The sequence below is a fragment of the Doryrhamphus excisus genome, chromosome 17 (genome assembly GCF_030265055.1).
Source record: "Doryrhamphus excisus isolate RoL2022-K1 chromosome 17, RoL_Dexc_1.0, whole genome shotgun sequence".
In the NCBI taxonomy this organism is placed as follows: Eukaryota; Metazoa; Chordata; class Actinopteri; order Syngnathiformes; family Syngnathidae; genus Doryrhamphus; species Doryrhamphus excisus.
Window position 1 is genome coordinate 3,796,034 of NC_080482.1, and position 27,123 is coordinate 3,823,156.

A 27,123-nucleotide genomic window follows, 5' to 3' on the forward strand; every position below is an offset into this window, starting at 1 on the left:
GGTTGGGTCATCTGGGTCTCTGCATGGACTCTGAGGGACTGAGACAGCTGTCAAAGAGAGGAAAAAAACATTTTAATTTAACAGTAATACAATTTAAAACAAAATCCCAAATGTAGCCAGTTTATATTGTATGATTAACAAGCAAGATGAATGTAAAACAATCAAAACAAACATAAAAAAATGGAAAATTAAAACAACTTACAACCAAATTAAAAGTAGGTAGTTCTGCATGGCGGATGGGAAGGCGGGATCAACTGACATCATCTTAGGACTGGCCAGGGACTTGATTATGGATGAACATGGAGTGTGTACAGTAATAAACACAAAATATGCAAGGCCACATTATAAACAAATACCAAGCATCACAAAGACTGAAAGGTTTTTGTTACATAACTTTAATTCTGACATCATTTCAGTGTTGTATGCTTGTGCTGTCTCATATTTAGTCAGTTTGATACTGCAAATACAATTATACATTTTAAGGCACTGGATATATCTATCTAGTCATCATAAAACATTTGAACTATGCATCTTATTAGGAAGTGGATAAGAAGTAGATAACAAAATAAACACTCAGTATTGAATTGAAAAAAAAAAAGGAATACTGAAAAAAAATTCAGTTTGACATACAAACAGCATATATTAGTCCAGAAAACAATACAACTTTTTTTAAAAAGGCAAAAAAATGAAGCTGTTTTCGAAAGAGCAGAAATGTCATGCTTGAATATACTCTATGCTGAGTTGTTCATTTATACTATAGAAGATTAATATTTGCTCTATGTGAGTAGCAAAGTTTTGTTACATCAATACATGAATATCCTTTCATGTGCAGGACCAAAATGAATAATAAAGGCAAGGCTTGATTTGACCACAGGCTGGTAAAAAATAAATAAATCATAATTTCTTTGTAATTCTTTTCCTATTGTATTGAGTATAATGTCAGAAAAGAATAAAGCTGATAGAAATAAATGTTGTCAGTTAATATCTGCGGCTGTAGCCAGTTGAGGATGACGTGAAAGAAGAGGATGAGTAGTTGACACTGAAACCGGAGCCTGCGTCAAAACTGCCTCTCCTAGATCCTGATCGGGATCCTGTCCTCGAACCTGACCGTGAACCGTAAGCAGATCCAGAGCCACTGACATTGTAGGGACTGTAGAGGCCTTTGCTGGACTGTGAGGAAGCTTCCAGAAGCCTGAGACCTGATCCTTCTTCAATCATGCTTCTGTCCATAGCATCTTTAAATGATATTTTGAGTTTTGTTTTTGGACATGTTAGATATCTTGAATAGGTACTGACATCTCTTAGTTTCTGTGCTGTGCGGGCATCAATAGCGCCTTTCTTAATTGAATCATCCAGTGAGACTCTTCCCTCCACATCAGGCTCAATAAGTCCGCCAGTCAGATATTGTACCTCAAGGAAACGCTGCCCAGCCTCATAATACAACCAGCCCTTTTTTAAAGCTTGGGAGGCAGACATCCTGACTTTACTTCTGGGGTCTTCAAATCCATTAAATGCTTTTTGAGCCAGATTAAGTCGGTCAACCATTATTTTGTCCACAAGACCTTTTTCTGCAGCATCACTGACTGAGAATCTCTCCCCACTTGAAGGGTCAATTATTCCGCCAGTACAGGCCTGTGCCTCCAACAATCTTTGGCCACTGATATTGTCTACCAAGTTTCTGCGCATGGCCTCGGTGATCGATACCTTCTCCAATGTGTCTACATCCAGTATTCCGGCAATAGGCCCAGTCTCCTCTGCCGGGTCATTCCATATGACTGCAGGTGGTTTGATGGAAGGAATTGGGCTCATTGAAGAAGACACTTCGGAACAAGTGGTGGAACCGAAGGAAGATGATCGAGACCGGAACCCTCCCATATTTCCAGAAAGCATGTCTGCAAACTCTGTGATGGACAGGTTTCCAGCTCGATATGATTCGAGACAATTCTGGTCAATGAGGCCACGCGCAAGAGCATCGTCAACATCATACTGTCTCCCCGACTTCCTGTCGATAATAAAAGATTTGACTGTTCCATCAGAAGATGTCATTGTAATTTCTTCCCATTCGCATTCTTGTTGAGCAAGCTCCAAGTAGGTCTGGTGATCAATGAGTCCCTTCCTGTACGCCTCATACACGGTCATTTCTTTGCCTGTCTCTGGGTCTACGATGACAATTCTGCGTTTTCGAATTGAGGATGTGGACGAGGTCTTTCTCTCCCGTTTCTTTTCTTTAAGTAGAAGGAGAACCAGTCCAGTGTCAGGATCAGTAATGCACCTCTCCATGAGCTGCAGGTAGGTTAAGTTTTCTTCAGTGTTGGGATCAAAGAAGCCTTTGGTGTCATCAGATGGATCTGTCAGTATTTCATTCATTTCCTCATCAAAGAAGCCACGTTCATAGGCCATCTCAACTGGCAAACGGTGACTTTCCTCTGGGTCAATAATTCCACCGGTGGCAATCTGAGCCTCGAGGAGACGGATCCCATGATCTTTCAGGATTAGTCCCTTTTTCATGGCCTGGAAAAGGGATATTGTCTTGCCTGAATATGGATCCCTATAACCTGTCACTGCACGCTCAGCCGAGAGAAGCTTGTCTTTAAATTCCGGCCCTACGATTCCCATTTTCACTGCTTCATTGACAGTCAGTTTGAGGTTTTTGATTGGGTCAATTACATACCCTGTGGCTGCCTGAGCCTCGAGAAGTTCAAAGGCAGTGCCTGGTCTGATCATGTTCTTCTTCATGGCTTGGTAGATTGACAGACGTTCCTTCGTGTTTTCTATGTATACGCCAGCAATACAACTAGTGCCCTCGAGATACTTTGATAACCGACTACTGACCTCTTCTACTGAAATAAGACCCTCGTTCAGTTCAGTAGCAGTTTTCTGGTCAATGATTTGCGAAAGGAGCAACTCCTCCATTGTGATTTGTTTTCTCAGACCCTTGAACAGGAGCCTTTTGTCTCCAAGACAGAGAAGACGTAATCCGCCTTCTAGCTTGCATCTCTTCAGAAGCTGAGCATATGACAGTTGTTCATCGGTGACAGGGTCAATGAACCCTTTAACCTCATCTGTTAGTCTCTGATTGGTCTCCTTGTTGATATAACCTCGTTGCATCGCAATGTCTGCTGGTAGATGGAACTGGAATTCAGGATCAATGATGCCTCCAGTGGCAGACTGCGCCTCCAACATTGCCATAGCATAATCCTCTGGAACGAGATCTTTTTTCATTGCTTGGAAAAGAGATATGGCTTTTCCACTGTATGGATCCTTGTAACCTGTAACTGCTCTCTCGGCTGAAAGCAGTTTATCATGAATCTCAGGGCCAACCACACCCTTACGAACTGCTTCATTAACAGTGAGTCTCTCATTTTTGACAGGATCAACAATGTACCCTGTTGCTGCTTGCGCTTCCAAGAGGTTGAGAGCAATCTCAGGTTGAAGGAATCCTCTCTTCATTGCTTGGTATATGCTAATCTTGGAGCTTGAGTCAGTTGTGACTCCAGCAACACAGCCCGTTCCATATAAATACTGTTTCACACTTGTCAACTCCAGTATGTCGCGAATATCTCTTTTCCCTTGTTTAAGTAGGTTGTATGTCTCCAAGTCAATAATGCGGGCATTGTACAGCTCCTCAATAGTAACTTGTCTTCGCAATGTCTTACATGACAGAGGATGCTCATTTCGGATGATCTCTCTCTGCTCCATGATCTCAATAATAATTATTATCATTCGCTCTTTGGTCATGTTGCCAGCACGATATTCATCCATAATCTTCTGCCTCTGCTGTTCTGGAATCAAATTTGAGTTCATGACATCCCAGAGGTTCATAGATTTATCAGCAAGGCCCTCAATGGGAAGGTCAATTTGTGTTTTGGTCAGGTCACTTTGCGTTTGCTCCTCAGTGTAGAGGTATGTCTTCTCTACAACTGTGGGAGACTGAGGCTTTGAGAGTGGGAGGATGCACAGGCCTGTCTCTGGATCCCGTTTACACTTGTCTTGAAGCTGTCTATATGTAACATTGTCATCGGTCTCTGGGTCTGTAAAAACCTTGTTGTCATCAGAAGGCTGAGATAGAGTGTTGGCCACGTCCTCACTGAAAATGTTCTTCTCAAATGCAACATCCATTGGGACACGATGGCTGTTTACAGGGTCAATTATTCCTCCGGTGACCATTTGTGCCTCTAAGAATGGCATGGCTTGCTCTTTCAGAATTAGATCTTTTTGCATAGCTTCAAAGAGGGAGATTTTGTTGCCTGTAAATGGATCTTTATAGCCTGTAACAGCTTTTTCTGCAGAGAGTAATTTTTCATGCAGCTCAGGGCCAACGAGCCCTGATTTTACGGCTTCATCTACTGTCAAAAACTGTTTTTTAACCGGATCTACAATGAACCCTGTCGCTGCCTGAGCTTCAAGAAGAGACAGACCAGTGTTGTGTCTGATGACATTTTTCTTCATGGCCTGATATATGCTTGTTTTCTCTTTAGTGGGCTCCAAAAAGATGCCGGAAATGGCATCTGATCCCTGGAGGTATTTGCTGACTTTGGGATTCTCACTGACTTGTTTAGGTGTTGTTTTCTCTTGCTGCAGAAGAACGAATGTTGGCTTGTCAATTATTTTGGACTCATACAGACAACCAGCAGGAACAGGTGATCTCAGACCCTGGAAGCTTAGTTTCTCTTGTTTCTTAGCCTCCTGTTCATCTACAATTGTGATGACAATCTTAATGAGCTTTTCAATGGTTATCTTCCCGGATCTAAATTGTCTAAGGAGGTCAAGTCTCTGTTCCTCAGTTAGATATCCAGAATTGATAAGATCCCAAATGGTCATTTTCCTGCCCTTGAATGGTCCGGATTCAAGTTCAACAGTTGCCTGATTCATAGCTTCTTTTGTCTGGGCTTCGGTAAGCGTTGGTTCTTCTTTTGCATTGATTGCTTCATCTGTGAGCAACATCAGCTTTAGACCGGTTTTCTCATCAGTTACACATCTCTGGAAGAGCTCCGCATATGTGACTTTTTCCTTTGTGTTAGGGTCAAAGAAACACTTAATTTCGTCAGTTGGATGGTTTAGAACCTCCTTCATTTCATCGTCAAAATATTTTCTTTTGCAGGCAACATCATGGGGAATGCGATGGCTCTTGACCGGATCAATGATGCCGCCAGTTGTCATTTGTGCGTCAAGCAGCCTAATTCCTTGCTCTTTCGGAATGAGATCTTTTTTCATTGCTTGAAACAGAGACACAGTCTTTCCAGTGTAAGGGTCTTTGTAACCTGTCACTGCTCTCTCTGCACTTAAGAGCTTTTCATGCAGTTCAGGGCCAACTAAACCGGCTTTGACGGCTTCATCAACGGTGTACTTCTGATTTTCTAAAGGGTCAACCACATAGCCTGTTCCTGCTTGAGCTTCAAGCATATTCAATGCAGGACCAGCTCTCATGATGTCCTTCTTCATGGCCTTATAGAAAGACATTGTCTCTTTTGATGACTCGGTCACTACACCTGCAATGCAGTTTGTGCCCTTCAGGGCTTTGTGGACGGGTGGCATTTCAGAGACCTCTTTGATCGTTTTATTACCCTTTTGCAGTTTGTTGTACAGGTCTTTATCAATAATTTTGGATTCAAGGAGCTCAGAGGCAGGAACGGGTGCTCGAAGACCACTAAAGTTAATCTCATTCTTTTTCTCTTTCTCTTCTGCCACGGTAATTACAATCTTGATTATTTTTTCGATTGTGATCTTGCCGGTTTTGTACTGACGGAGAAGGTCTTTCTTTTGGTCTTCGGTGAAGTACTCAGAATTGATTATTTCCCAAATGGTCACAGTCTTTCCCTTGAATCTTCCAAACGGAACAGATACTGTTGTTTTGCTGAACACATCCTTGGTCTCTTCCTCGGTGTATATACTGGAGCATTGAGCCGCTTTATCTGTGATTGGCAAAAGCAGCATGCCGGTGTCAGGGTAGGTGGAACATCGCATCATTAATTCAGAATATGTCAATGGTTCCTGGGTGCTGGGATCAAAGTAACCCTTTTCATCATCTGAGGGCTTTTCCATACATTTGTTCATTTCCACATCATATAGTCCCTGTTTATAGGCCACTTCATTGGGTACACGGTGACTATTGACGGGGTCAATAATGCCCCCTGTTGCAAGTTGAGCCTCAAGGACTCTGATGGCGTGATCATGTTCTATCAGACCCTTCTTCATAGCTTCAAAGACCGATATCTTGCCACCAGTATATGGGTCCTTGTAACCAATAACTGCCCTCTCAGCTAAAAGCATTTTATTATGCAGCTCTGGGCCAATCAAGCCTTCCTTGACAGCTTCATTAACAGAATATTTCTGATTCTTAATGGGATCTAGCATGTAACCAGTTGCTGCCTGAGCTTCAAGAAGAATCATGGCTGTGCCTGGAGTAATCTTCTTTTCTTTGGATGCTTGGTAGATGGATGTTATTTTATTAGAAGGTGTCAAAATACCAGCAATGCTGTTATTTCCTTTGAGAATGGTTGTGAGATGTTCTGTGTCACCAAGCTCTTGAACTGTAGTTTTACCGTTTTGAAGCCTATCGAAATCTTTCTTTGATAAAAGACCTAAGTCTTGAAGTCTGATTGCCGGGACCTTTTCACGAATACCATCAAAAGATAAAGGATCTGCTTTCTTTACGTTACTGTCTACTGCGTCAGTGGGACTTTGTCCATTAAGAACATTGACCACTGCAGTGACTGGCACGTTTGCCGTCTCCATCTGCTGCAGTTTCTCGCGCAGTTTCTGGTTCTCTTCTTCCAGCATTTTTTCTTGCTCCAATCTTTTCTTTTCCAGTTCCTGCATTTCCTTTTGCTTGTTAAGCATCTCCTTTTCAGCCTCTTTCTGTTTATTAAGCGCTGCATCCATGGTGGCCTGCAGTTTCTTCTTCTCCTCCTCCATCTGCAGTCTCTGGCGGTCCTGTTCATCTTTGAAAGCTTGGGCCTTTTTGACTTCCTCTTCAAACTGGCTCTCCAATCTCTTTTTCTCATCTTCAATGAGCTTCTCCTTCTTCAACAGCATTTCTTTTTCTGTAAGGAATGTTTGCTGGAGCAATATCTTCTCATGCTCAATTTGTTTCTGCTGGGCATCAGCCATCTGGCAGAAAAATATAGAAAACACAAAGTAAGTACAGGTTTAAGTGGTATATGTACATTTTTCACACCGAATGTTTTTCCACACCCAACTTGCTTGACAAGTCATACAGTGCAATCTGCTTATGCATACTAAATTATTCATATAATTATGTGATTATGTTTGTTGTTTTTTGGATAACAAATTCAAATCTGAGTTGTTCAAAATAATCAACTTATTAAATTAATTAAACTTATTTAAGTACAAATAAGTTGCACAATTTTATTTTTCTCATTGTTAAGAAATGTTTTTTTTTTCCTGTGTTATTTACCAAAAACAAAAGCTGTCGAAATTGCATGTTATTATATATGTTCTAATTTTAGTTTTTAGTTGAATGGCCTAATTCCGGACTTAGTAACGACATTCCATCAATGCTATTAGGCAGTTCATTTTAAATTATTTGTAGGTTACAGCAAATTATTATTATTTTTAAATAAATGAAACATAAAATGAAGCATTCTCGAGACATTCCATGGCATGAAGCATTCAGGGAGGGACGTGCATGAGCACAGTGCACTGTAAAAAAAATAAGATTTAAGTTATTCTTAAGATCAGATACATGGTTAGTACAATCAAAGAAAAGGGATAGAGGAAACTGAAAGAAAGATTTTGGTTAGTTGACAGTAGTTGACAATGGCATACACTACTCGTTATGCCATCTTTACACAATACCTCTTTAGACATATTTTGAAGTTCTTCAGCCTCTTTTTTCAGTCTAGCCTTCTCGTTCTCGAGCTCTGCGATAGATTTGCGCAAGTCATCTGCCTCTTTGCTGGTGTTCAGTCTTTCGAATTCCAGTTTTTCAACAGTAGTCATTTTTTCTTTGGTGGCAATTTCAGTCTCATGAAGACGGGACGCGATTGCATCAGCTTGTTTTTTGAATTTCTTAGCTTCTTCTTCAGCTTTGGCCTGGGCTTCACTGAGCTGAGAAACTTGGAGTTTAAGTTTTTCGGCCTCTGCTACGATCTCCAGTTGCCGTTTTCTTTCTGCTTCAAGTGACTTCTGGTATTCCTCGGTTTCCTCATCCAGACGCTGTTGCATGAGTTGTTTGTCCTCGAGCAGCTTCTGTGTTTGCTCTTCGGCCAGGTCCTTCTGCCTTTGAAGCATTTCCGCCTCAGCTCGAAATTTGGACGCTTCCTGTATGGCCAGCATTTTCTCTTTGAGCATTTTGTCTGCAAGAGCGCGTTGCTGACTCAAGTCATCTTCGGCAATCTGTCTCAAGCGAGCGGCCTCTTGGGCTTCGACACTTAATCTGGCGGCATCTTCAGCAAGCTTTTTCATATTTTCAGCTTCCTCTGCAAGGAATTTTTGAGTGTTGTCTTTGTCTCTTTTAATGAGGCGCTGATTTTCCTCCTCGATTCTCATTTTGAGCTTGAGCAGCTCCTCCATTTGAACTTTGACTTTGAACAGTTCATCTTCTACCTGCGCCCTTTGTTTGACCGCATCTTCAACCTCATCCTTCAAACGCTGGAGCTCCTCATCAAGCAGAGATTTTTGATTATCAGTCTCACTAAGCTTAAGTTTAACCTTCGTGAGCTCCTGTTCTACTTGGAACTTCTGTTTCAGTGTTTGCTCTGCCAGTTTTTTGTGTTTTGCCATTTCAGCATCGGCTTGTTGCTTCTGTTTCAGTGCTGCTGCTTCAGCTTGGGCAAGTTTAGCGGCTTCAAATTCAGCCTCCTTCCGAAGCCTCTCCGCATCTTCTTGGGCTTTGGCTTGGTTGGTGGCTTCTAACTCAGCTGCCATTTTCTGGCGCTCCGCTTCCTCTGCTTGCTGTCGGAGGAGTGCCGCTTCCCGTTCCGCCTTCTCCTTTGCGGCCTCAGCCTGTTTAGCAAGCATCTTGGCTTTCTCATATTCTTCCTTCAGCTTTTTTTGCATGATGCTGTCCTCTTTCTGTTGAGCGAGAACACTCTGGGCTTGCTGTTCAGCTGCACTGCACTTCAGGGCCGCTTGTTGGGCTGCTACGACCTGTTTTTCCGCTTCTTTATCGGCTTCTTCTTTTTGCTTCCTGGCTTCGTCTGCCTTCTTTTTCAAACGCTCGAGTTCGTCCTGAGCGGCCTTGCGTTGTCGAGCTGCATCTTCCTCTGCAGCGGTGATCTTCTTGACTTTCTCCTCAGCTTCCCTCCTCTTTTTCTCCTCCTCGAGGGCGAGCTTCCTCAGCTTTTCAGCTTCCTCCTCTGCTTTGAGTCTGCTTTGTTGAGTTTCCTCCGCAATATTTTTAAGCTTGTTCAGTTCGAGTTCCAGATCTAGTTTTCCAGAGGAAGCTTTCTCAAAGTTGAGCTTGAGGATTCTGATCTCTTCTTCAACAACTCGCCTCTGTTTGAGTGTGTCATCCACTATCGCTTTTTGTCTTTCCATTTCGTCCTCTGATGATTTTTTTAGTAGGAGGATCTTCTCCTCGATAGCTAGCTTGTGTTGATTGGCTTGGTCTTCCAACGCCTTCCTCTGGTACGCTTCATCATCAGCTTGTCTCCGCAGTCTCTCGTTTTCTGCTTCTTTCTCTTTCAGAGCGATTTCAGCTTCAGTTTTTAAACGGGTGGCTTCGCTGATAGCGGCAAGCTTTTCTTTAAGGATCCTCTCTGCTTCTGCTCTCTGACGAGCTGCTTCTTCCTCAGCAATTTGCCGTTGATGCTTCGCCTCCTCCGCAATGCCTCTTAGCTTGCCTGCCTCCTCGGCGAGGTCCCTCATCTTGGCCGCCTCCGCCTCAAGAAGCTGTTTGCTCTTCTCGGTGTTGGACATGGTCTCCTTTTCAGCCTTGGACTTCAGCTGAATCAGTAGATCCATTTCACTTCTCACCTTGGTTAGTTCATCCTCGAGCTGTTTTCTTTGTTGTTGAGCTGCGACAACTTCGTTCTTCAGACGGTAAAGTTCATCTTCCAGCAGGGACCGCTGCTGTTCTGCATTGTCAAAATCTGCCCTGAGGCGAATCAGTTCCTGTTCTGCGGCGAGCTTCTGCTCAGCAGTGCTCTCTGCCATCTTCCTCTGCCTCTCAAGTTCTTTTTCTGCCATGTCTCGCTGTTTCAAGGCTGACTCTTCAGCTTTGGATCTCTTTCTAGCCTCCCGCTCTGCCTCCTCCTTTTGTTTTTCGGCTTCTTCTTGTGCAAGGTTCTTTTTGTGAGCTTCTTCCTCAGCCTGGAGCCTTAGACGCAACGCCTCGTTGGCTTTTTGCCTCCATTTCTCAAGTTCCTTTTCTGCATCTTCCCTGGCCAGTTCTGCGTCTTCGTGTTGTTTCTTCAGACGTGCAGCTTCTTGTTGCAATTGAAGGACAGTGCCATGCTCGTGTTTCAGGGATTCTTCCAGCTTTGAGGTCTTTTCCACGAAGGAAGTGTGCTTGCTGTGGAGCTCAGCGGCAGCACTCTTCTGCGCTGCCTCATGAGCAACCTTGATTTGTCTTTCTTTTTCAATCTCAGCTTGCTTCACTTGTCTTTCCGCCTCCTCCGCCTGCATCTTAAACATTTCAAGGTCATCCAGTGCTTTTTGCTTTTGACGTGCAGCTTCCTTCTCTGCTTCGTATTTGAATTTGAGTTCCTCCTCAGCCATGCGCTTCTTCTGGCTCTCTTCATGGACTTGTTTGCGTAGCTTTTCAGCCTCGTCTTGGGCTGCCTTCCTAAGTTTCTCAGCTTCAGCTGCTCTGTCGCGAAGTTGCTGTAGCTCAGATTCCGCGGTAGATTTTTGTTTGACTGTTGTCTCAAGTTGAATCCGAATGAGGCGGATTTCCTCTTCAATCTTTGTTCGGCTTTGTAGAGCATCATCCACTTGTTGACTTTTGTCTTTGATCTGCTGCTCTGAAAGGTTTTTGAGCTCATGGAGTTCCAGCTGGATATTGTGCTTTTGCTTTTCTGCATCTACAGCAGCAATTTCTCTCCTGCTAACTTCTTCCTGCATTTTAAGCTTCAACTCGTGTGCCTCTTTTTCTGCCTTGGCAATGGCCTTTGCATGAGCTTCAGCTATCTGCTTCTGTTTGTCTAACTCAGCCTGCATCTCAGCCATTTTTTTCTGTTCTTCTGCTTTGAGTTTCTCTGCAGCTTTCTGCATTAGTGGAAGCAAATGGTAAAGAAAAGATTATAATTAAGCATGACACGTTACAGGCGACACTGTACATTCGCCAGCTCAAACAGCGTGGATTAAAATTGTAATTACAATGGTAATCACAACATGATCACACTGGAATAAGAGCAACGCAATGTACAGCATTACCAGTGCAATGTTAATATTAAGTTAGCTTAAAGATCGAGTTAAAGATCAACGTCAGATGCAAAATAGGTTCACATTCAAGTGATGTTAAATTCACGATGCAATGCAAAGAATATACGACAAGGCAATTCATGAAAAATGGATGATGGTATGAGTTAATGGATGGAATAAATTCACAGCAAGACAATCACATTGCATGCAACTGTGATTGGGATTCAAATGCTCAAAATCTGGCTTTTTTATTATTAAAAAAAAGTAGTATTGTTGTATGATATTGAAATGCATGTTAATGTACATATTAGGGATGTTCCGATCATGCTGCCGATACCGATCCCCCATGATCCTACATGATATCAACACCAATACCGTTCGCATAGAAGTGTAAATGTTTAAATGAACTACTGACTATATTAGGAGTCACCAGTTTTTTCTTACAAGAGCTACATTTACAAAATGAAAACGTCTATTTTTGTAAAATGTATTTTCATAGCTTATGTCAAGCCAAACAAAGCCAGTATGCTTGTTTTACTCATCGTCAGACGGGATCGGCATTATAAAGTAAGTATTGGCCAATATCAATACCGTGCTTTTTCACCGAGATCGGCGCACCCCTAGTATTTATGTATAAAATCCTAAACAGTTAGTTGTTGGGGCACATTTTTCTAAATTAGGGTTCTTTAAATCACCATAAAACACCATTGAATAGAGAGGGACGGATGTGCAAACTGCAAGATGAAATACCCAGAAAATGCCACTTTGTGTTAGGAAACCATTGAAAAGGAATTCCGTAAGTTTAAAGTCCACTCAAACCTGAGACTGACAAAGAGTAACAGTGCTGATAAGAAAGTATTTTAAATTGAATTGTTTCCAATTTTTTAAATCTTTTATAGTCACCAAAGATTTAGAAATTGAGTAAAGTGAAGCTCTAAACCATATAGTGAAAAACGATAGGAAACAAATAACCTTCACCACTAAACAATTTACCTTTTTAATGCTCAGACAAGTTCAAGCAACCATCATGGCAAACCATTGGCAAGCAGTTAAGAGAAGCAAACAAACACACAAATTGTTAGGGGGGAGAAAAGAAGGTAAAACTGTGTTGCTTTGGGATGCACCTACGATACTGTAATAAGACAGAGGTATAGTTTTGAAAAGTGACCAGAGATATAAGAAAGGAAATAAAACATGTAGTGAAAGAAAGAACCCCTTTCCCCAAATCTGCAATGGGACACAATTATATGAAAGAAAATAACAAAACAAACCAGTAACTTGTAGTTTTAGATGCTGTGAACTCAGGAAACTACATACTGTAAATACATTTGGATACATTTCAACAACTGCTGCTCTTTTGTGATCAAAGATATCAGCAGTTGGTGTGAATATAATAATATATGTGTTGGTTGTTTTGTCGATTAGTTTGTTGGTTAGCTTATTGTTAGCCTTTAGTTTGTTTGGGAACCCCGGCATTAAGTCACGCACCTCCTCGTTCTCCAGGCGTTGCTGTGCATCGGTGATGAACTTGATGTATTGACTAGTCAGAGTCATCAGCTCACTGTAGCGGGTCCTCAATGTTACATACTGGTGTGAAAATAAGAGTATCACAGGTAAGAAGATCATCTTTATGTCAGACGTCGATAAATGTGTTGGACGAGCCAATAGAATATGGATTTGAAGAAATATACCTCCTGAATAATGTTATCAGAAGCAGAATCCAGTTTGCTTTTTTTCAAAGGAGAAGCAAGGGGCTCCACTTGTGCTTTATAGGCAACCAACTGGAGTTCGTAGTCCTATTGGGGGGGAATATGTCATATAATAAGTACCCAATTAATAGCCATTCTTCAATGCTAAGAGACAAGCACTTGTATTGTCTAAGCTCACCTTGATGGTATCGATGTATGCTTTGGCATATTTCTGACACTCATCAACTTTGCCTTTGTTCTTCTCAATCTCCTCCAGTAATTTCTGTTTTAAGATAAAACAAGAAGTGACTGACTTGTTTTATGTGAAGACAACACACGAGTTAGTGGTGAAGTCAAACACCACTGACCTTCTCCAGCGCCAGTTGCTCCTTAAGTGTTTTGCTGTCCGTGATGGGCACAGTCTGAATCCTTTCTTGTCTTTGCTTGGCATCCGCTATCCAAGTGATGAGCCAATCATAACTCTCCCGGTAGTAGCCCAACTGGCGACCGAGCTGTTCCAGCTCTCTCTGGCGGAGGTCGATCTGCGTGAACACTGCCTTCCACCGGTCCTGAACACTGGACTGGAGCTGGTGGTAGTGGTCCAGCTCAGCATCCCGCTCACTGTGGACGCGGCTCATCTTGTCACTGACTGATGAGGCTTTCTTGAGTTCTTCTTCAAGGGAATCAAACACGGGCTGTTCAGCCTCTGCCTCGGCTCTCATTTTCTGCAGGCAAAAGGAGAATGACGGCTCAAAGATGACATTTGGGTGGATAACTAAAGCTAGCTAGCTGCTGCCAGAAAGACGGTGGGGCCAGGCAAAATGTGTAAACCAAGATGGTAGAATCGTTGCGATGACTTGCATTGTCTCATATTTTAGTTGCAAAATGCAACCATTTAGTTTTCCATTTTTTCTTACACTGATTACCTTAAGTTTTGCACGGTATGTCTCGACTGCCTGGATGTCACTGGGCACAGTGTGGACTTCACGAAGGCAATCCTCATACTGCTTAAGGACACCTTCTGCACCCTGAGTATTACGGATGACCATTTCCACGGTCTTCAGCCTGGGGCAAAAGACAATAAATCAATCGAGCGCACACTATCATGGAAGCAGCTAGCACTGAGCCATTTCTCATAATGCCACCTAATGTGGGAATAAGGTCTCACTTTTCTAGGTAAATGGAGGAGAGCATGTGCGTGTGATCCATTTTCTGCACAGTAAGGTCAAGCTCAGAACGCAGCACAGGTGTAGAAGGAGACTCCTGTGGGGATTTCAAAATGTCTTGTGCCCTCACAGACACCTTATCAAGGTCCTTCTTGAGGCCATCAAGCTCCACCTGCACTTTCTGTAAAATAGATAACTGCATTAGTTAAAATACATATACATGCATATGTATATACGGAGATTAGTCCCTGCTGCTCTTATGCACACTGGAATGCATTTAAGCATAGGCAGTATCAACTACTTGGGTGCATCATACCTTCTGGTTTACCGTCTTCTGAACACATTCTTTCAGTGGTTCCTTTTCTACTGGCTTGCGTATGCGAGCCACAGTCTGGGCCTCACAGTCCTCGATTCGCAGTCGCAAGTCCTTGAGATCAGTGATGTAGTTCTTACACAGAGTCTCATTTTGTTGACCTAGGATGCAGAATTTATTTTCATTTGTTAATTTATTCAGCCATAAATAGATAGTAATAAGAGCTGATATACTTGGCAATAACATGAGGAACAGCCACCACAATCTAATGAGACTCCGACACCAAGCTAGCTAATAATAACAATATGTTAATATATAGTATTTGTTGAAATATGCCTCATTAGATTATGCAGGCTTACAAGCATATGGCCCCTTTCACATCAGTACACACTATTACTAAGTGACTGAATACTTTGTGCATACTTTCCACCATGCAGTCATAATCTACATCTACTTGAAAAATAACATCTCACATGTGTTCCAATGCTCGGAAGCATGTGCACATTTCATATATACTCACCTTTAATCTTAACAACCATCCGTTCAGAAATATTAATTAACAACATAACATACACCGTGTGATCTATGCTTATCGTCATGGCATTTCTCCCTTTGATGTCTGATCTCCTGTTTTTAAAAAAAAGATATTTCAAAGTTTTTACCTTTCTCCATGGAGCGGAGCAGGCTGTCAAAATGCTGGGTGGACTTGGTGTAGTCTTCCTGAACTTGTGTGTGGTCATCAGGTCCAAAGAGCTCAGAGTCCTTGCTGTCACGCATGTAGTCCTGGTAGTGGAGTTCTAGATTCCTCATCATTTGTCTATATTCATCTGGTTTCATCGATTTCAACTGGAAAGGACAAAGGACAAGAAAGATATAACACATTAAAACTCACTGATGCAATACAAGACACAAATAGTCCAATATAAATTTTGACCAATACTATCAGAAACAATGTAATCAATGTTATTAGTCTGCAAGTGTACAAAAAACTTTTAAAAATCAGCAAGCAGGTCTGGAGACCTGATGATTAAGACTTCCATCAACACGTACCGTGGTAATATTCCAGGAGCGAATCTGTGCGAAGTCCCTCATCAGGTATTGCCAAGAGAGCAGACTCTTCATGTTGATATACAACATCTGCCACATGGACACCATCTTCTGCTGATCTGTATCCAGACTGGAAATCGGAGAGATTTAAGAAAATGGAGGACATTGTCTGGGTGATAATTTAGCTTTACTGTGTTTCTCACCTGGACACACTGTCCATGGCGTCCTTGTTGACGGGAGGTACTAAGAAGCAAACAGAGGGCACAACTGCCTCGTGTCCAGACCGACTCAACACCTTCCATTTGTAAGGCTGGGAATTGTTGAGGAGTGCACACTCATCTCCTTTATGAACGGTAATCTGTGAAAGGATCCACCATTTAATTCTACAATGACTCTTTTGGTGTTCAAATGGATTATTTGACATCAGGCAAATGATCCAACCTCTTGCTGTTTGAAGTCACAGACAGCTTGAATGGGGAGTTTGCCTTTAATGGACGTGGTAGGGTTGCGTGGTTTCAGCTGGATGATGGAGCGAGCTCTCTTGGTCAGGCCGTTCACGTGAGTTTTGAATTCATTCAGCTGTTCTCTCTCCTCCTACGGACAGAAATGTCAATTCGATTACAAAAAGCGTCCACATTGAGATATTTTTCAGCCTTCATTCCTCACCACAGCATCCTGCAGCAGATCCTCCAGGCGTGTTGCTGTGGTGGAGCGATCGCAACTGAATTTCTTATTCATGGTCTCTTTCAGTTTCTTCATCTTGTCTTGAGCTTCTTTTACATCAGCAAAGAACTATACGATAGAAGACAAAGTAAGTTATACATGATTAATGATTACTTTTTTGGAGTGTTACACTTTTGAATACATACAAAATACTTTTTCTCCTTCAATAACACAATGGCATTAACTCATTCTGCTCACATGCCATGACGCTACGTCTCACCATTCACACAAAATGTATATACAATTATAATTTATATGTTATGAATAATAATTTCCTTACCTGATAGTAAGCTGTGTTCTCTTTAAGATGGGCCTCAATACAGCAGCACAGCTGCAGGATCCAGCTCCATTGTGTCTGCAGGGCAGCTGTGAAGGCCTGATAGACAACATACAGATATGGAGATAGTAAGTTTGCAAATATAAAAAAATCAAACATTCAAAAGTGTATTATTTTCTGTCAAATATGTATAATTATTGTTTGTAATCACCTCCACTGTCCTCTTTCCGGGATGGCCATTCTTGACAAGTTTGTCTCCTGTAGTCTGAATATCATTGACCTTTTTCTCCCTTTGCTCCAACTCTCGCATGAGAGCCTAAAATATATAAATAAATGGTAGGAAAAATAAGAAGTTGTACCTGTACACCGTAAATATATTGCATGCATTGTGCAGAGATGCATCTCAAACCAACAATCTCCAGAGCTTAACACGAGAGCACTAAAGGGGAAGTTCCACTTCCAATACAAACCGAATAGTTGTCTTTCTTGGCGGTCATGTTGCTGTTCCTATCACTCCAGTCAAAGTTGACTTCCTCCTCCTCTTTGTCATTCAACCACATGAGCTCCTTGGTGGCGGCGCTGACAAATGCATGCAGTGAATCCAAGTTTCTTAAACGGGACTTTGAGGAATTCTGGTGGTGAAAAAGTATGAAATATGTCTAAATATGCTCTTAAAATCTTACACCAGGCCGTGTACATTCAGTTGTTAATCATTTAGGTTATTTACCAGTAGTTTGCCATACTGAAGGTCCAGTTTACCCAGGTACTCTCTGTAAGTGCCTTTACTTGCAGGGGATAACTGACTCTGAAAAATAGTAGATTTGAAATAGATAGTGAGCATCTTGCTTAATTAGATGTGTGCCTAAATGGGGTGAAAAAAAGAGAAATCCTAAAATGACTACCTCATCAGCCTTTGCACGTTCAATCTTTGACCTGAAGTCCTCCACGGTCTGATGTAGGCCTCGGTGGCTGCCTAACTGTGACTCGACAGAAGGTAGATCGGACCCCCATTCGCCCTCATCGATACGCTGCTGGTTCTCCTCCACCCAGGCCAGAAGATCTTGGACATAGCGCAAGGTCACGTCATCCAACTCAGGCCGTGCCTTCATGGTAGTCTTCAGGGTCGTTTGGGTCATGGCGACCTGGGCAGTCTTCAGACGCAGGTTATAATCACTGCGCAAGTTGACCAGGCGCTCGTGAAGGCAATAAACCCTGCAGATAAAGATGGGATGTAGATGGTCATTTGAAGTACTTTATGATAAAATGAGTTGGGTTCTTCCTGCACCCACCTGCGATACATCTGTTCAGCCTGTGGGTGGCGCCCGTCCTTGAGGGTTTGTACATCGTTGAAGAGCAAACGAACTACATTGTCAGCTCTGTCCAGCTCACGCTCGACTTCTGCTGTGTGCTGGGCTGGTTTGCCGGCATTCAGTAGACGCATGTCCTAAAGGGACAAAAGCTAATTAAAATGCCATTCTCATGTCTACGAGACCGGCAGTCTGACTCACCGTCTGCAGCAGGGTTTCTAGGTGGTTGAGGTTCTCATCATACCTCCCCGACTCCATCTGAACTTTGCTGAAGATCCTATGTAGTCTCTCTTGCCTGATTGATAAAAAACACAAACTTTTGAATAAATAAGCAATATTTGCAGTGCAGTACTCTCTATTCTATTGTGATCATTCTACCAAAAGACATATTTTATACTAAAATATGTATTATACAATGATATTACACTGACAAAAGCAAAACTGAATCCAACTCAATTCCTATACTGACAGAAACCAGTGTCGCAGTAAGTATTCCAGTTTATAGGAGTCACTCACACATTACATTATCATAACTATTCAGATTTACATTTGACCCAAATGTTTTATCAAAATGTACATGTTATTAAATATCTACCAACTAACCTCTCCAACTCAGTCCTCAGCAGTCGCTCTCTCTCTAGCATAGCCACATGGAGTCGACCCCATTCTTTCTCCACATCAATAGGATGGTAGCCTGGTGGGACCTTCACCTGGCCAGCATGAACTGCACTCTGTGAGAAAACGGTAGTACGAGGTATTAGTCATTGTTAAGCACAGAACAAAATAAAATGCAATAAATTAAAAAAAAAAAAAACATGTGAGGCTTGCCTCAAAGGACTGGTAGATGTGTGCCGAGCGGTTCTTATCAGATTCTTTCACCGGGAGCTCTGTCTCTTTGAACTTCAAGAACTGCCGCCAAAGAAGCTGGGGGGAGGATAATCAGTTAGTGATTTTCTTTAACAATTTCATGCTTTAACATTGTTTTTTTTCATAGACAAAGAGAATATAAACACATTCAAAATAAATCAACAAGCAAATAATGACAAAATAACAATACAATAAGAAAAACAATGAAAAGGAGAAACGAATATGATGAATAATGAATATTATATAGTGTGTGATACCCGTGTCATCATGGAGCATCTCACCTCTGTCTCCTCATAGCTGGCTGGGAACTTCCTCTCCTCGAAGACCATGACATGGTGGCGGGACCACTGGAGCAGAAGAGTCACCAACTCATAGTACTCCTGCCAGCGCAGCTCCAATTCCTGTCGCCAACACAGCAAAACAGACAGCAACAACAGTTTAACAACAAGAAGACAGGGGCGCTCTTCTTCTCCTGCGTGTCCACTTTCAATCGCTCACACACCGCAGTAAACTCAATTAGGCGCCAAGAACAATCCAGGTATTGTGTGGCGAGGGAAACTGGGAAGGGGTTTTCATGATGGGAGCAGCGGTGGTGGAAAGTTTAAGACGAGAAAAGCGATATAAGAATGTAAACAGAGTCTGGATTAATTTTCTTGTTTCCAAATTAGGCTTCAGGATTCATTCTTAATCTGGTCAAATGGAGCAAATGTGTAATCACTTTTTGTCTTCATAACATGTCTGTGACATGTCACAGCACACTTAAACATGCCCCCCTCTACATGTCACGATTGGGCTCCATCCATCAATTTTTTCCCGCTTATCCACTTCCGGGTCATGACGGAAGCAGTCTCAGTGGGGAAGTCCAGACTTCCTGGTCTCCAGCCACCTCTTCCAATTCCACCGGGAGGAAACATGTGAGACATAATCCCTCCTTGGGGCCTTCTCGCTGCTGGGCATGCCTTAGCATGGGCATTTCAACCGGCAGTCACTCCAGAGACCCAAATATTTGTACACAACTGATCAAAAAGTCCTTTTTCCATAATATAACATATGTTATTCAGTACGTTTTACTCACATTAACTCGCATGCTGTCTTGCGCAGCAGCCCGAGGCATGACATCGTACAGCGACGACACATAAGTGATGATGGATTTCTCATCTGGGTGTTGAACATCAACATCTGAAAGAACAAAGTCAAATTGTATCATATGTTTCATGCAGCACAATAAGGACTACAAAATAAATGCATTCACAGGAATTTACATAATCAATGCATGACGTGTATTGTGTTAAACATTGCGTCGTCTGTTGCAAAAAACATTACGTTCAACCAATAACTTAAAAACACCAACCTCATGATATGACACTTCCACACCATGTAACTCACATCTAATTCAGCACCAATTGTATAAGGGACTAGTACTATCACAAAATAAACTAGTACCTTCTGGGTCGAGAAGACGTGTTACACCCAGGTCTTTCTCTGCCACGTAGAAGGCCTGTTCGAGGTTCTGGAGATTGCTTTGTTGGTACACTTTTCCCATGTCAATGAGCCTGGGACTAGGAGAAAAAAAATAATAATCAGAGGTGAACTACAGTATATATTTGTGTTTTCATACAAAGACAGGGAAATTCACTTTGCAGTTGTGCACAATAATTCAGGACTACCTAAAAATATAGGAAGACACCCCATAATTTTTTCACAACTGTAAATTACATTTGTGGTGCTCAAAATGCTTTGGAAGACTTGCTATCGTACAAATAATTAACATGCTTGTCAGTCCCGGAATGGTGTGTACTAAATTTAATGCTGATTCTTAAACTTTCAAGTCAATCCAATAGGTTGTGGGTTTAACAACAGTGACACCATGTGGCGTACTTTGTCTGAAAAATACTAGGACAGACAACTATTTTCATCATTTTGTGTATTCAGCAGTAGAAGAGTGACAGCACTTATAAATTATGACAAATCATGATTATCACACTTTTAATTGCTGGACTTGTTTAAAAGTCATCATAACGTATGTAAAGTTATGTAATAATCATACCCAGGTTATGTCAAAGCCTAAGGTAAAATACTGAGCAGGTTTCAGCAAGCAATATCAGGTAATTAATGGCTGCAATGACAAGCTTCCACCTGAAAGTACCGCCAGCAATAAACTGAGTCGACTCACTAGTGCTTATGTATGACAGCGTTGAAGAGTTTCCCGTCTCTCCAGCTGGTGGTGAAGTTGTCACAGCGGAGGCCTTGGTAGCCATCAGTCATCCTCTGAGACCAGAGCAGAAGCTTCTCCTTGGCTGTCATGTCCTCGGATTGGCCATTGACCTGAATGTCGGAGATCTGAAGCAGTATAGACGAATGGTGTGGTTACACACGGATATAATGAACCGTGGAAACAATATGGAGTAAAGTGGAAAATATCAGTCATTAGTGGAAACCAAAAGATTGAAAATAATCATACAGGAAACCCCGGTAGAGAAAAACGTTGATTATTATTATAATAAAAAGATTATTCAATATTGAGAAAATGGATGTACACCATATACAGTATGATTAATCGTTATGTCATTTCATATAGTATATCATACATAGCAGTATTTTGTCTTTGCCTATGCCAATAGAAAATCTGAAATATTAGCGATGAGGCCTTTAATTTCCTCCCTATGCAATCCCTATATACATGTATGTTATGTAAGGCTTCTTCCCATGATATTGATACCGTGCTTTTTCACTGATATAGGTCGATAGCAATCAATCACCCCTAATGGCTGCTGTAAAAAGGTGCAAATCCACTAATTATTCATTCATTCATTCATTCATTTTCTACCGCTTATCCTCACGAGGGTCGCGGGGGTGCTGGAGCCTATCCCAGCTGTCCTCGGGCGAGAGGCGGGGTACACCCTGGACTGGTCGCCAGCCAATCACAGGGCACATAGTATAGACAAACAACCATTCACACTCACATTCATACCTATGGACAATTTGGAGCCGCCAATTAACCTAGCATGTTTTTGGAATGTGGGAGGAAACTGGAGTACCCGGAGAAAACCCACGCATGCATGGGGAGAACATGCAAACTCCACACAGAGATGGCCGAGGGTGGAAGTGAACCCAAGTCTCCTAGCTGTGAGGTCTGCGCGCTAACCACTCGACCGCCGTGCCGCCCTCCACTAATTATTCTGATAGCTAAAGACATTCCTGTCTTTGCTTTTGGCATAAACAACATGATGAAGAGGCCCATGTTGTGTTTATGGCATGTGGTCAGACACACCCTCACCTCAAGAGTCAGACATAGTGACTCGTATACTCACATACTCTCTAACGCTGTGTTAGTGTGTTAAATTGGCCTTTTGGATGATTGTTAGAATTGAATATGAAGATGTATTCTTTGCAAGTAGTGTGGCAGGGTACTGTCCATTCTGATTGGTACCAAAGAGTTTGGAAGAGGCAGCCAGGAGGTGCAGATCCCAGAGATGCAGGGCGACAGCGATAATATAATAAAACACAACACTGACAGCGGAGGAGACCTGGAAGTGGAGGATGATGGTCCATATTAACCCCAGGGTCAGCTTGGGGTTCCCATCTGCAATGTCATCGTTTCGGATGTTAACCAATTTGACCTAGAAGTAAACAAAATTGGAGTGTGATTGTTGCATATATTTGTGGTAAGGGTTTTCACATTTTACATAAAATATACTTTACCTGCCGGTGCTTGAGGAAGTCCAGTGCTATTTGTACATTCTGCAGTTTGTGGAATCTCATACGGCCTTTCTCTCTGGGCTAATGGGACCAAAAAAAGATCATATCAGAATGTTAAAAGATGGATAAATTAACACATTGTTCAAAAAACAACAACAACAAATTAAAGTAGGAAAATAGAGTCAGCAATGACATCAGTTGGGGTTCCATTCAATTTAGATTTAAGATTCAGGAAAAAGACAAAGAAAACAACAGAATTTTATGAACCCACTCACCAACTGAACCCTTGTGACCATGTTTCTCTCCCTCAGCTAGCCCCAAGAGGAGCAATGCAAGAAACAGTGTGAAAACCAGATGGCAAAGATCAGTACACACACAGGAAGGTTAATCCAAGGCAAACAGGAGGTGAAGGAAAGAACAGAGATTAGGAACAAAATCAGGCAGAAGTTCATTAACACAAACACACACAGAGGTCAAAGTTGAGTTTATATGTTAAATAAACAAAGTTAGTTAAAGTGCATAAATAACTTGAAACAACAATCGCATTTGCACCAGGGTTTAGGGCCAATTTGTAGCTTGATATTTCTGACACATGCCGTATTACTGACCAGTGTTTCTCCAGAGAGGACCTCCAGCAATGAGATCAGGTTATGTCCATCTCGAAGGTCCTCATACAGGTCAGATACATGACGCTGGGCCTGCCAGAAGAAAAGACAAACAACCCATTAGGAACAGAATGGAAACAGATGAAGATATTGTTTGTTTGACACTAAAAACTGTCATCAGGTATTTAAGGATTGTGTGTTTCATCGAATATTAATAAATCTGCAAATAGCATTAGAGTTCAGCACTGATGTGTTGGATAGAACAATCAACAATCAAGGTAAAAATGACGTCAAATGTACATTTTTCCCTTTCATACGTATATGCATTGTATTTTTTTTTGCATGTAAAACTATATTTTTAAAATTATTTAAAAATATTTGGGGTGTGCATTAAAAATACATAATAAAACTTAATTTGGATTAGACTATGTTTCAATTAGAGTCTGACCTTCTGGAACATATTACTGACGCTAACCAAGATTCCACTGTCTATATATAATTTTTTACAACTCCCAGTCTCCAGCAGTGCAATTCTACACAGGTCGGGAATTCATAGCCGTAAGCAATAAAGCTCAAGCCCTCCTCAAAATGCAATATTAAAAGTGAGACATCAGTGAGTTCATCTGGGTGAACCAGATGCAAAAGAGTCAGCAGTCACACAAATGCCTGTTCCAACACGGCACTGGCACTTTTGTGGTGGTTTATTAAGTGAGTGGTGAAGGTGCAGTGGGATTTAATTTCTCTGTTGCATTAGACAAGTGTGAAGGTGAGCAACAGTGCAGGAAAACAAACTTTTAAATGTAAGCGGAGAGTGTTGTAGGTAAATAGGGGGATGATCACAATACACATACAGTGCTTGCCACTCTTGCAATCCTTAACCAGATCATGCTTGTACCTACCTCGGCTCTCCAGGGCTAAAGGGAGGAATTGCAGTAGATGAGTAATGCATAAGAATGAATAAAAACAGGCAGAATAAAATGGAAATTAAGACCAACGTGCAGCATAATAAATATAAAGATTTGGTTGTATTCAAAATAAGAGAAGGAGATAAGAATGTAGATTTGATATACACTCTTTATCGCCACTTAAACATTACTATAGTATTGTTTGGGCTTGAGAAAAAGAAGCCTCAGCCCCCAAATGGAATGAAACAAAATTACCTTTACAAGTTTGGACAGGGATTGATTCATGTTGGCAAGAATCGAAAGAAACCTGTACACCAGGAGCATTGGCTTGGCCACTAGGGTTCGCTCTCAACATACCACTGTTGCTTTTTGGTGGAGTGGGCCAACACTGCTGTATGAAATGGATGTCTTACATACACTAGGTTGTACTGTAATTTTAGTGCCCTCTTAGATTATATTCACACTGTTTTAAGCGCATTGTATGTCAATTTTAGGGATGCTATGCAAAGTTTAAACTGTTGTTTTCTTTCATGATGATGCTACTGAGTTGATGTTGCATATCAGTACTGTATAGCGTGCAGGCATAAATGCTCTTGATGTGAAAGCCCATCACCTAAGACGACTATCAGGCCTTCAAGTATGTATATATTCAGCCTACTGTATGTCAATGGAGCAAAGCACGGTGTTTGGCATTAAGTCAAAATTACATTATGTAATCCTACACAATCTGTTTTATTTAATTACCCGCTGATAGTCCTGACATTCTGTGTTATCCAACCCAAAAAGATTTACTGAGCACCTCTGATAGCTTTGATAACTCATCCTTACCACACCCAAAATATATGGCATATCTCGGACAACCCCACCATGGAACTAGCGCCATAAATCACATTGTCAGTTTGACCTTTGCACAGCATTCCACACAGTTAACACGTTCAACCAATATGTGAGCCATTTTTCATCCATAGGTGGAAATTAAGTCCTCAATCCAATTCTGTTGACCATGTTTATGTAATACTAGTAAAAAATAGTAAAATAAACACCAGGGTAGACCTAATTACGATGGTGATGTTATGAATGGGAAATAGGTAGTTGTTGTTGAAAATAGTTGGAACCAAAAACAACGATACTACTTAAAATGATAGTCCGGATTGTTTTACATTAATTTGTATGAAATCCCCATCAGTAGTGGGGTGCATAATCGGTGATTTCCACCCTACTTCCGGTCGGATTTTGGTGATGAGGAACATAGTTCAGGTTAGTTGGTGGGGTCACTTAAGAAGAGTTTGGTTCTCAGAACAATATGCGCTCAAAAGAGTAATACGAAAATGCCTCCTCAAAAACATTCTAACTGTTACTTCCGTCGTATCATTGCACGCTGTTGCCTGTCCACTGTTGTGGAAGTGTTCCACAGTGTTTACATGCACGTTTTGTTATATTTTTAATTGTTTTCAAACTTATCCATTCATACATTATATTACTTCACATTGTTTTCACATTTTTTGAATCAAATTTTTAAAAGGTGTGTAGCGGCTTTTATTTTGCACCATGATCAATTATATGTCGCGATAAACCTGCATCTCTTTCTGTATGAGCTGGGCAGGAATGCAGTTAGCAACCCAAAACCAGGGCAGTCTGCAAGTGTGCTACTGTGCTGCTGCTGCCGGCTTTCACAACCTTTGAGTTGAAACCATACTTTGACTTCTCAGAGGAAACTAAGCTAATCCAGATGTCTGTGAGTCACCCTCCCAACTTTGCACTGAACACATAAAAGAAACAAGAACGTGTGGTGGCACAATATGTTAGCGCTGCACTTTCATGGAAAGGAAAACACTCTTTCTGCCCGTCTGGTTTCATTTCTAAAGAAGAAGGATGGCCCTAAAGAGCAGAGTGAATATACCGTACAAATACAGTAACAAAGAAGGCCTTCATGTTGCAAGGCTGCAAATATATTACGGTTCATGATTTAAAAAGTGAGATAATGAGTGATTTTTTCAATGCTATGAGAGTTGTCATTGTTTTACCGGAACAAATATTTCATTTTAATGAGAAACTCAAGGACTGTTTACCTCCATAAATTAGCCATGCATCAGTGGGCTTTCATCCTTTGGTGTGAGAATAAAGGGAGTGGGACGGTGACAGTGGGTGGTAGGTTTACACAGTTTTTCAGCTGATGACTGACAGGGCTTGTGGAAAGCCACTCAATAATGGTGCAATGCCGGTGAGAAAGGCAACTGGTGGAGTGACTGGTGTAGAATCCGACATATCTTCATCTTTGAATGTGTCTTTTGAATGCCTCATACGGTCCCGTGTTTATAGTAGTTAATTGGTTCCAGACCGGGCCGCAATTCAATGTTAATAAATTGAATATTTTCATAATTTGAGCAAAGACAACCTGTTTATGAATTTCTAAATAGAGTTTTTAACAATATTAGAGCCCTGTAGGCACGAAACAAGACCCGCCTCATCATCTTTGCACTCCTATTACTCATTGTTTACGTCGTAGCCATTTTTATACTTGTGTATACAACATTTTTTTTCTAGTAATAGGGAATATTTAACCACAAAACAGCATGATTTATTAATTAATATATTTTTGAAAAAGTGTGATAGGGTGAAGCTGCAGAATTTGAACCGCAAAGTGGCGATGGCAGTAATTTGTCATAGTTATTGTAAACTGTTAAATATTAATTGAATCAATGTCCTTTAAAGTATGCTTCTAAACATTAAATAGAGCGGGATTGTTGCACACACCTTATATTAAATGCGTATATGCTTATATATTTGCACAGATAGAAATGTAATCACTGAGGTTTTGCCAACATAAATTATACCACACCCACCCATTTTGCACTTCTTAGATTTATTGTTTAACGAGGAGATCATGTACTACGTCACCAGTGTTGTATAGTATACAGACTGTTTAAAGAGTCTGCAATTACCTTAATCAAGTGCTTGTTCACCCATTTTGTGAAGGTCTTTTTCTGTACTCGATCCCGTTCATCTGAAAAATACAGAAACCACAATCAAACATCAGAATATGCCACAACCAGTACAGTTATATTAATGTAAATATTCAACTGCAAGATACAAATAACCTTTCACATGGGGGCTACATGAAACCTTACAGACATAGATATAGAGTGAGATAAAATGGAATAAATGTAAATACATTAATAAGGTTAACAAAAAGGTTTA

General features: G+C 41.3%; 1 protein-coding gene across 1 annotated transcript in view; it reads right to left on the minus strand.

The window, feature by feature from the left end:
- The window catches only part of LOC131105714 (plectin-like), a 98,900-nt gene that overhangs the window by 23,870 nt on the left and 47,907 nt on the right, over window positions 1-27,123 (minus strand). Inside the window, exons 3-33 of the mRNA XM_058054122.1 lie at window positions 26,868-26,929; window positions 23,024-23,113; window positions 22,419-22,496; window positions 22,244-22,336; window positions 20,890-21,056; window positions 20,160-20,275; window positions 19,792-19,895; window positions 18,998-19,117; window positions 18,678-18,773; window positions 18,453-18,580; window positions 18,051-18,144; window positions 17,832-17,986; window positions 17,445-17,754; window positions 17,270-17,347; window positions 17,013-17,174; window positions 16,754-16,858; window positions 16,546-16,641; window positions 16,209-16,334; window positions 15,984-16,136; window positions 15,746-15,900; window positions 15,546-15,672; window positions 15,158-15,341; window positions 14,499-14,656; window positions 14,185-14,363; window positions 13,943-14,081; window positions 13,385-13,741; window positions 13,216-13,299; window positions 13,020-13,124; window positions 12,817-12,915; window positions 7,819-11,172; window positions 990-7,110 (exon numbers count right to left, since the gene is read on the minus strand). Of these exons, the coding sequence (XP_057910105.1) occupies window positions 990-7,110; window positions 7,819-11,172; window positions 12,817-12,915; window positions 13,020-13,124; window positions 13,216-13,299; window positions 13,385-13,741; window positions 13,943-14,081; window positions 14,185-14,363; window positions 14,499-14,656; window positions 15,158-15,341; window positions 15,546-15,672; window positions 15,746-15,900; window positions 15,984-16,136; window positions 16,209-16,334; window positions 16,546-16,641; window positions 16,754-16,858; window positions 17,013-17,174; window positions 17,270-17,347; window positions 17,445-17,754; window positions 17,832-17,986; window positions 18,051-18,144; window positions 18,453-18,580; window positions 18,678-18,773; window positions 18,998-19,117; window positions 19,792-19,895; window positions 20,160-20,275; window positions 20,890-21,056; window positions 22,244-22,336; window positions 22,419-22,496; window positions 23,024-23,113; window positions 26,868-26,929 (13,395 nt within the window). The remainder of the gene's footprint in view (window positions 1-989; window positions 7,111-7,818; window positions 11,173-12,816; window positions 12,916-13,019; window positions 13,125-13,215; window positions 13,300-13,384; window positions 13,742-13,942; window positions 14,082-14,184; window positions 14,364-14,498; window positions 14,657-15,157; window positions 15,342-15,545; window positions 15,673-15,745; window positions 15,901-15,983; window positions 16,137-16,208; window positions 16,335-16,545; window positions 16,642-16,753; window positions 16,859-17,012; window positions 17,175-17,269; window positions 17,348-17,444; window positions 17,755-17,831; window positions 17,987-18,050; window positions 18,145-18,452; window positions 18,581-18,677; window positions 18,774-18,997; window positions 19,118-19,791; window positions 19,896-20,159; window positions 20,276-20,889; window positions 21,057-22,243; window positions 22,337-22,418; window positions 22,497-23,023; window positions 23,114-26,867; window positions 26,930-27,123) is intronic.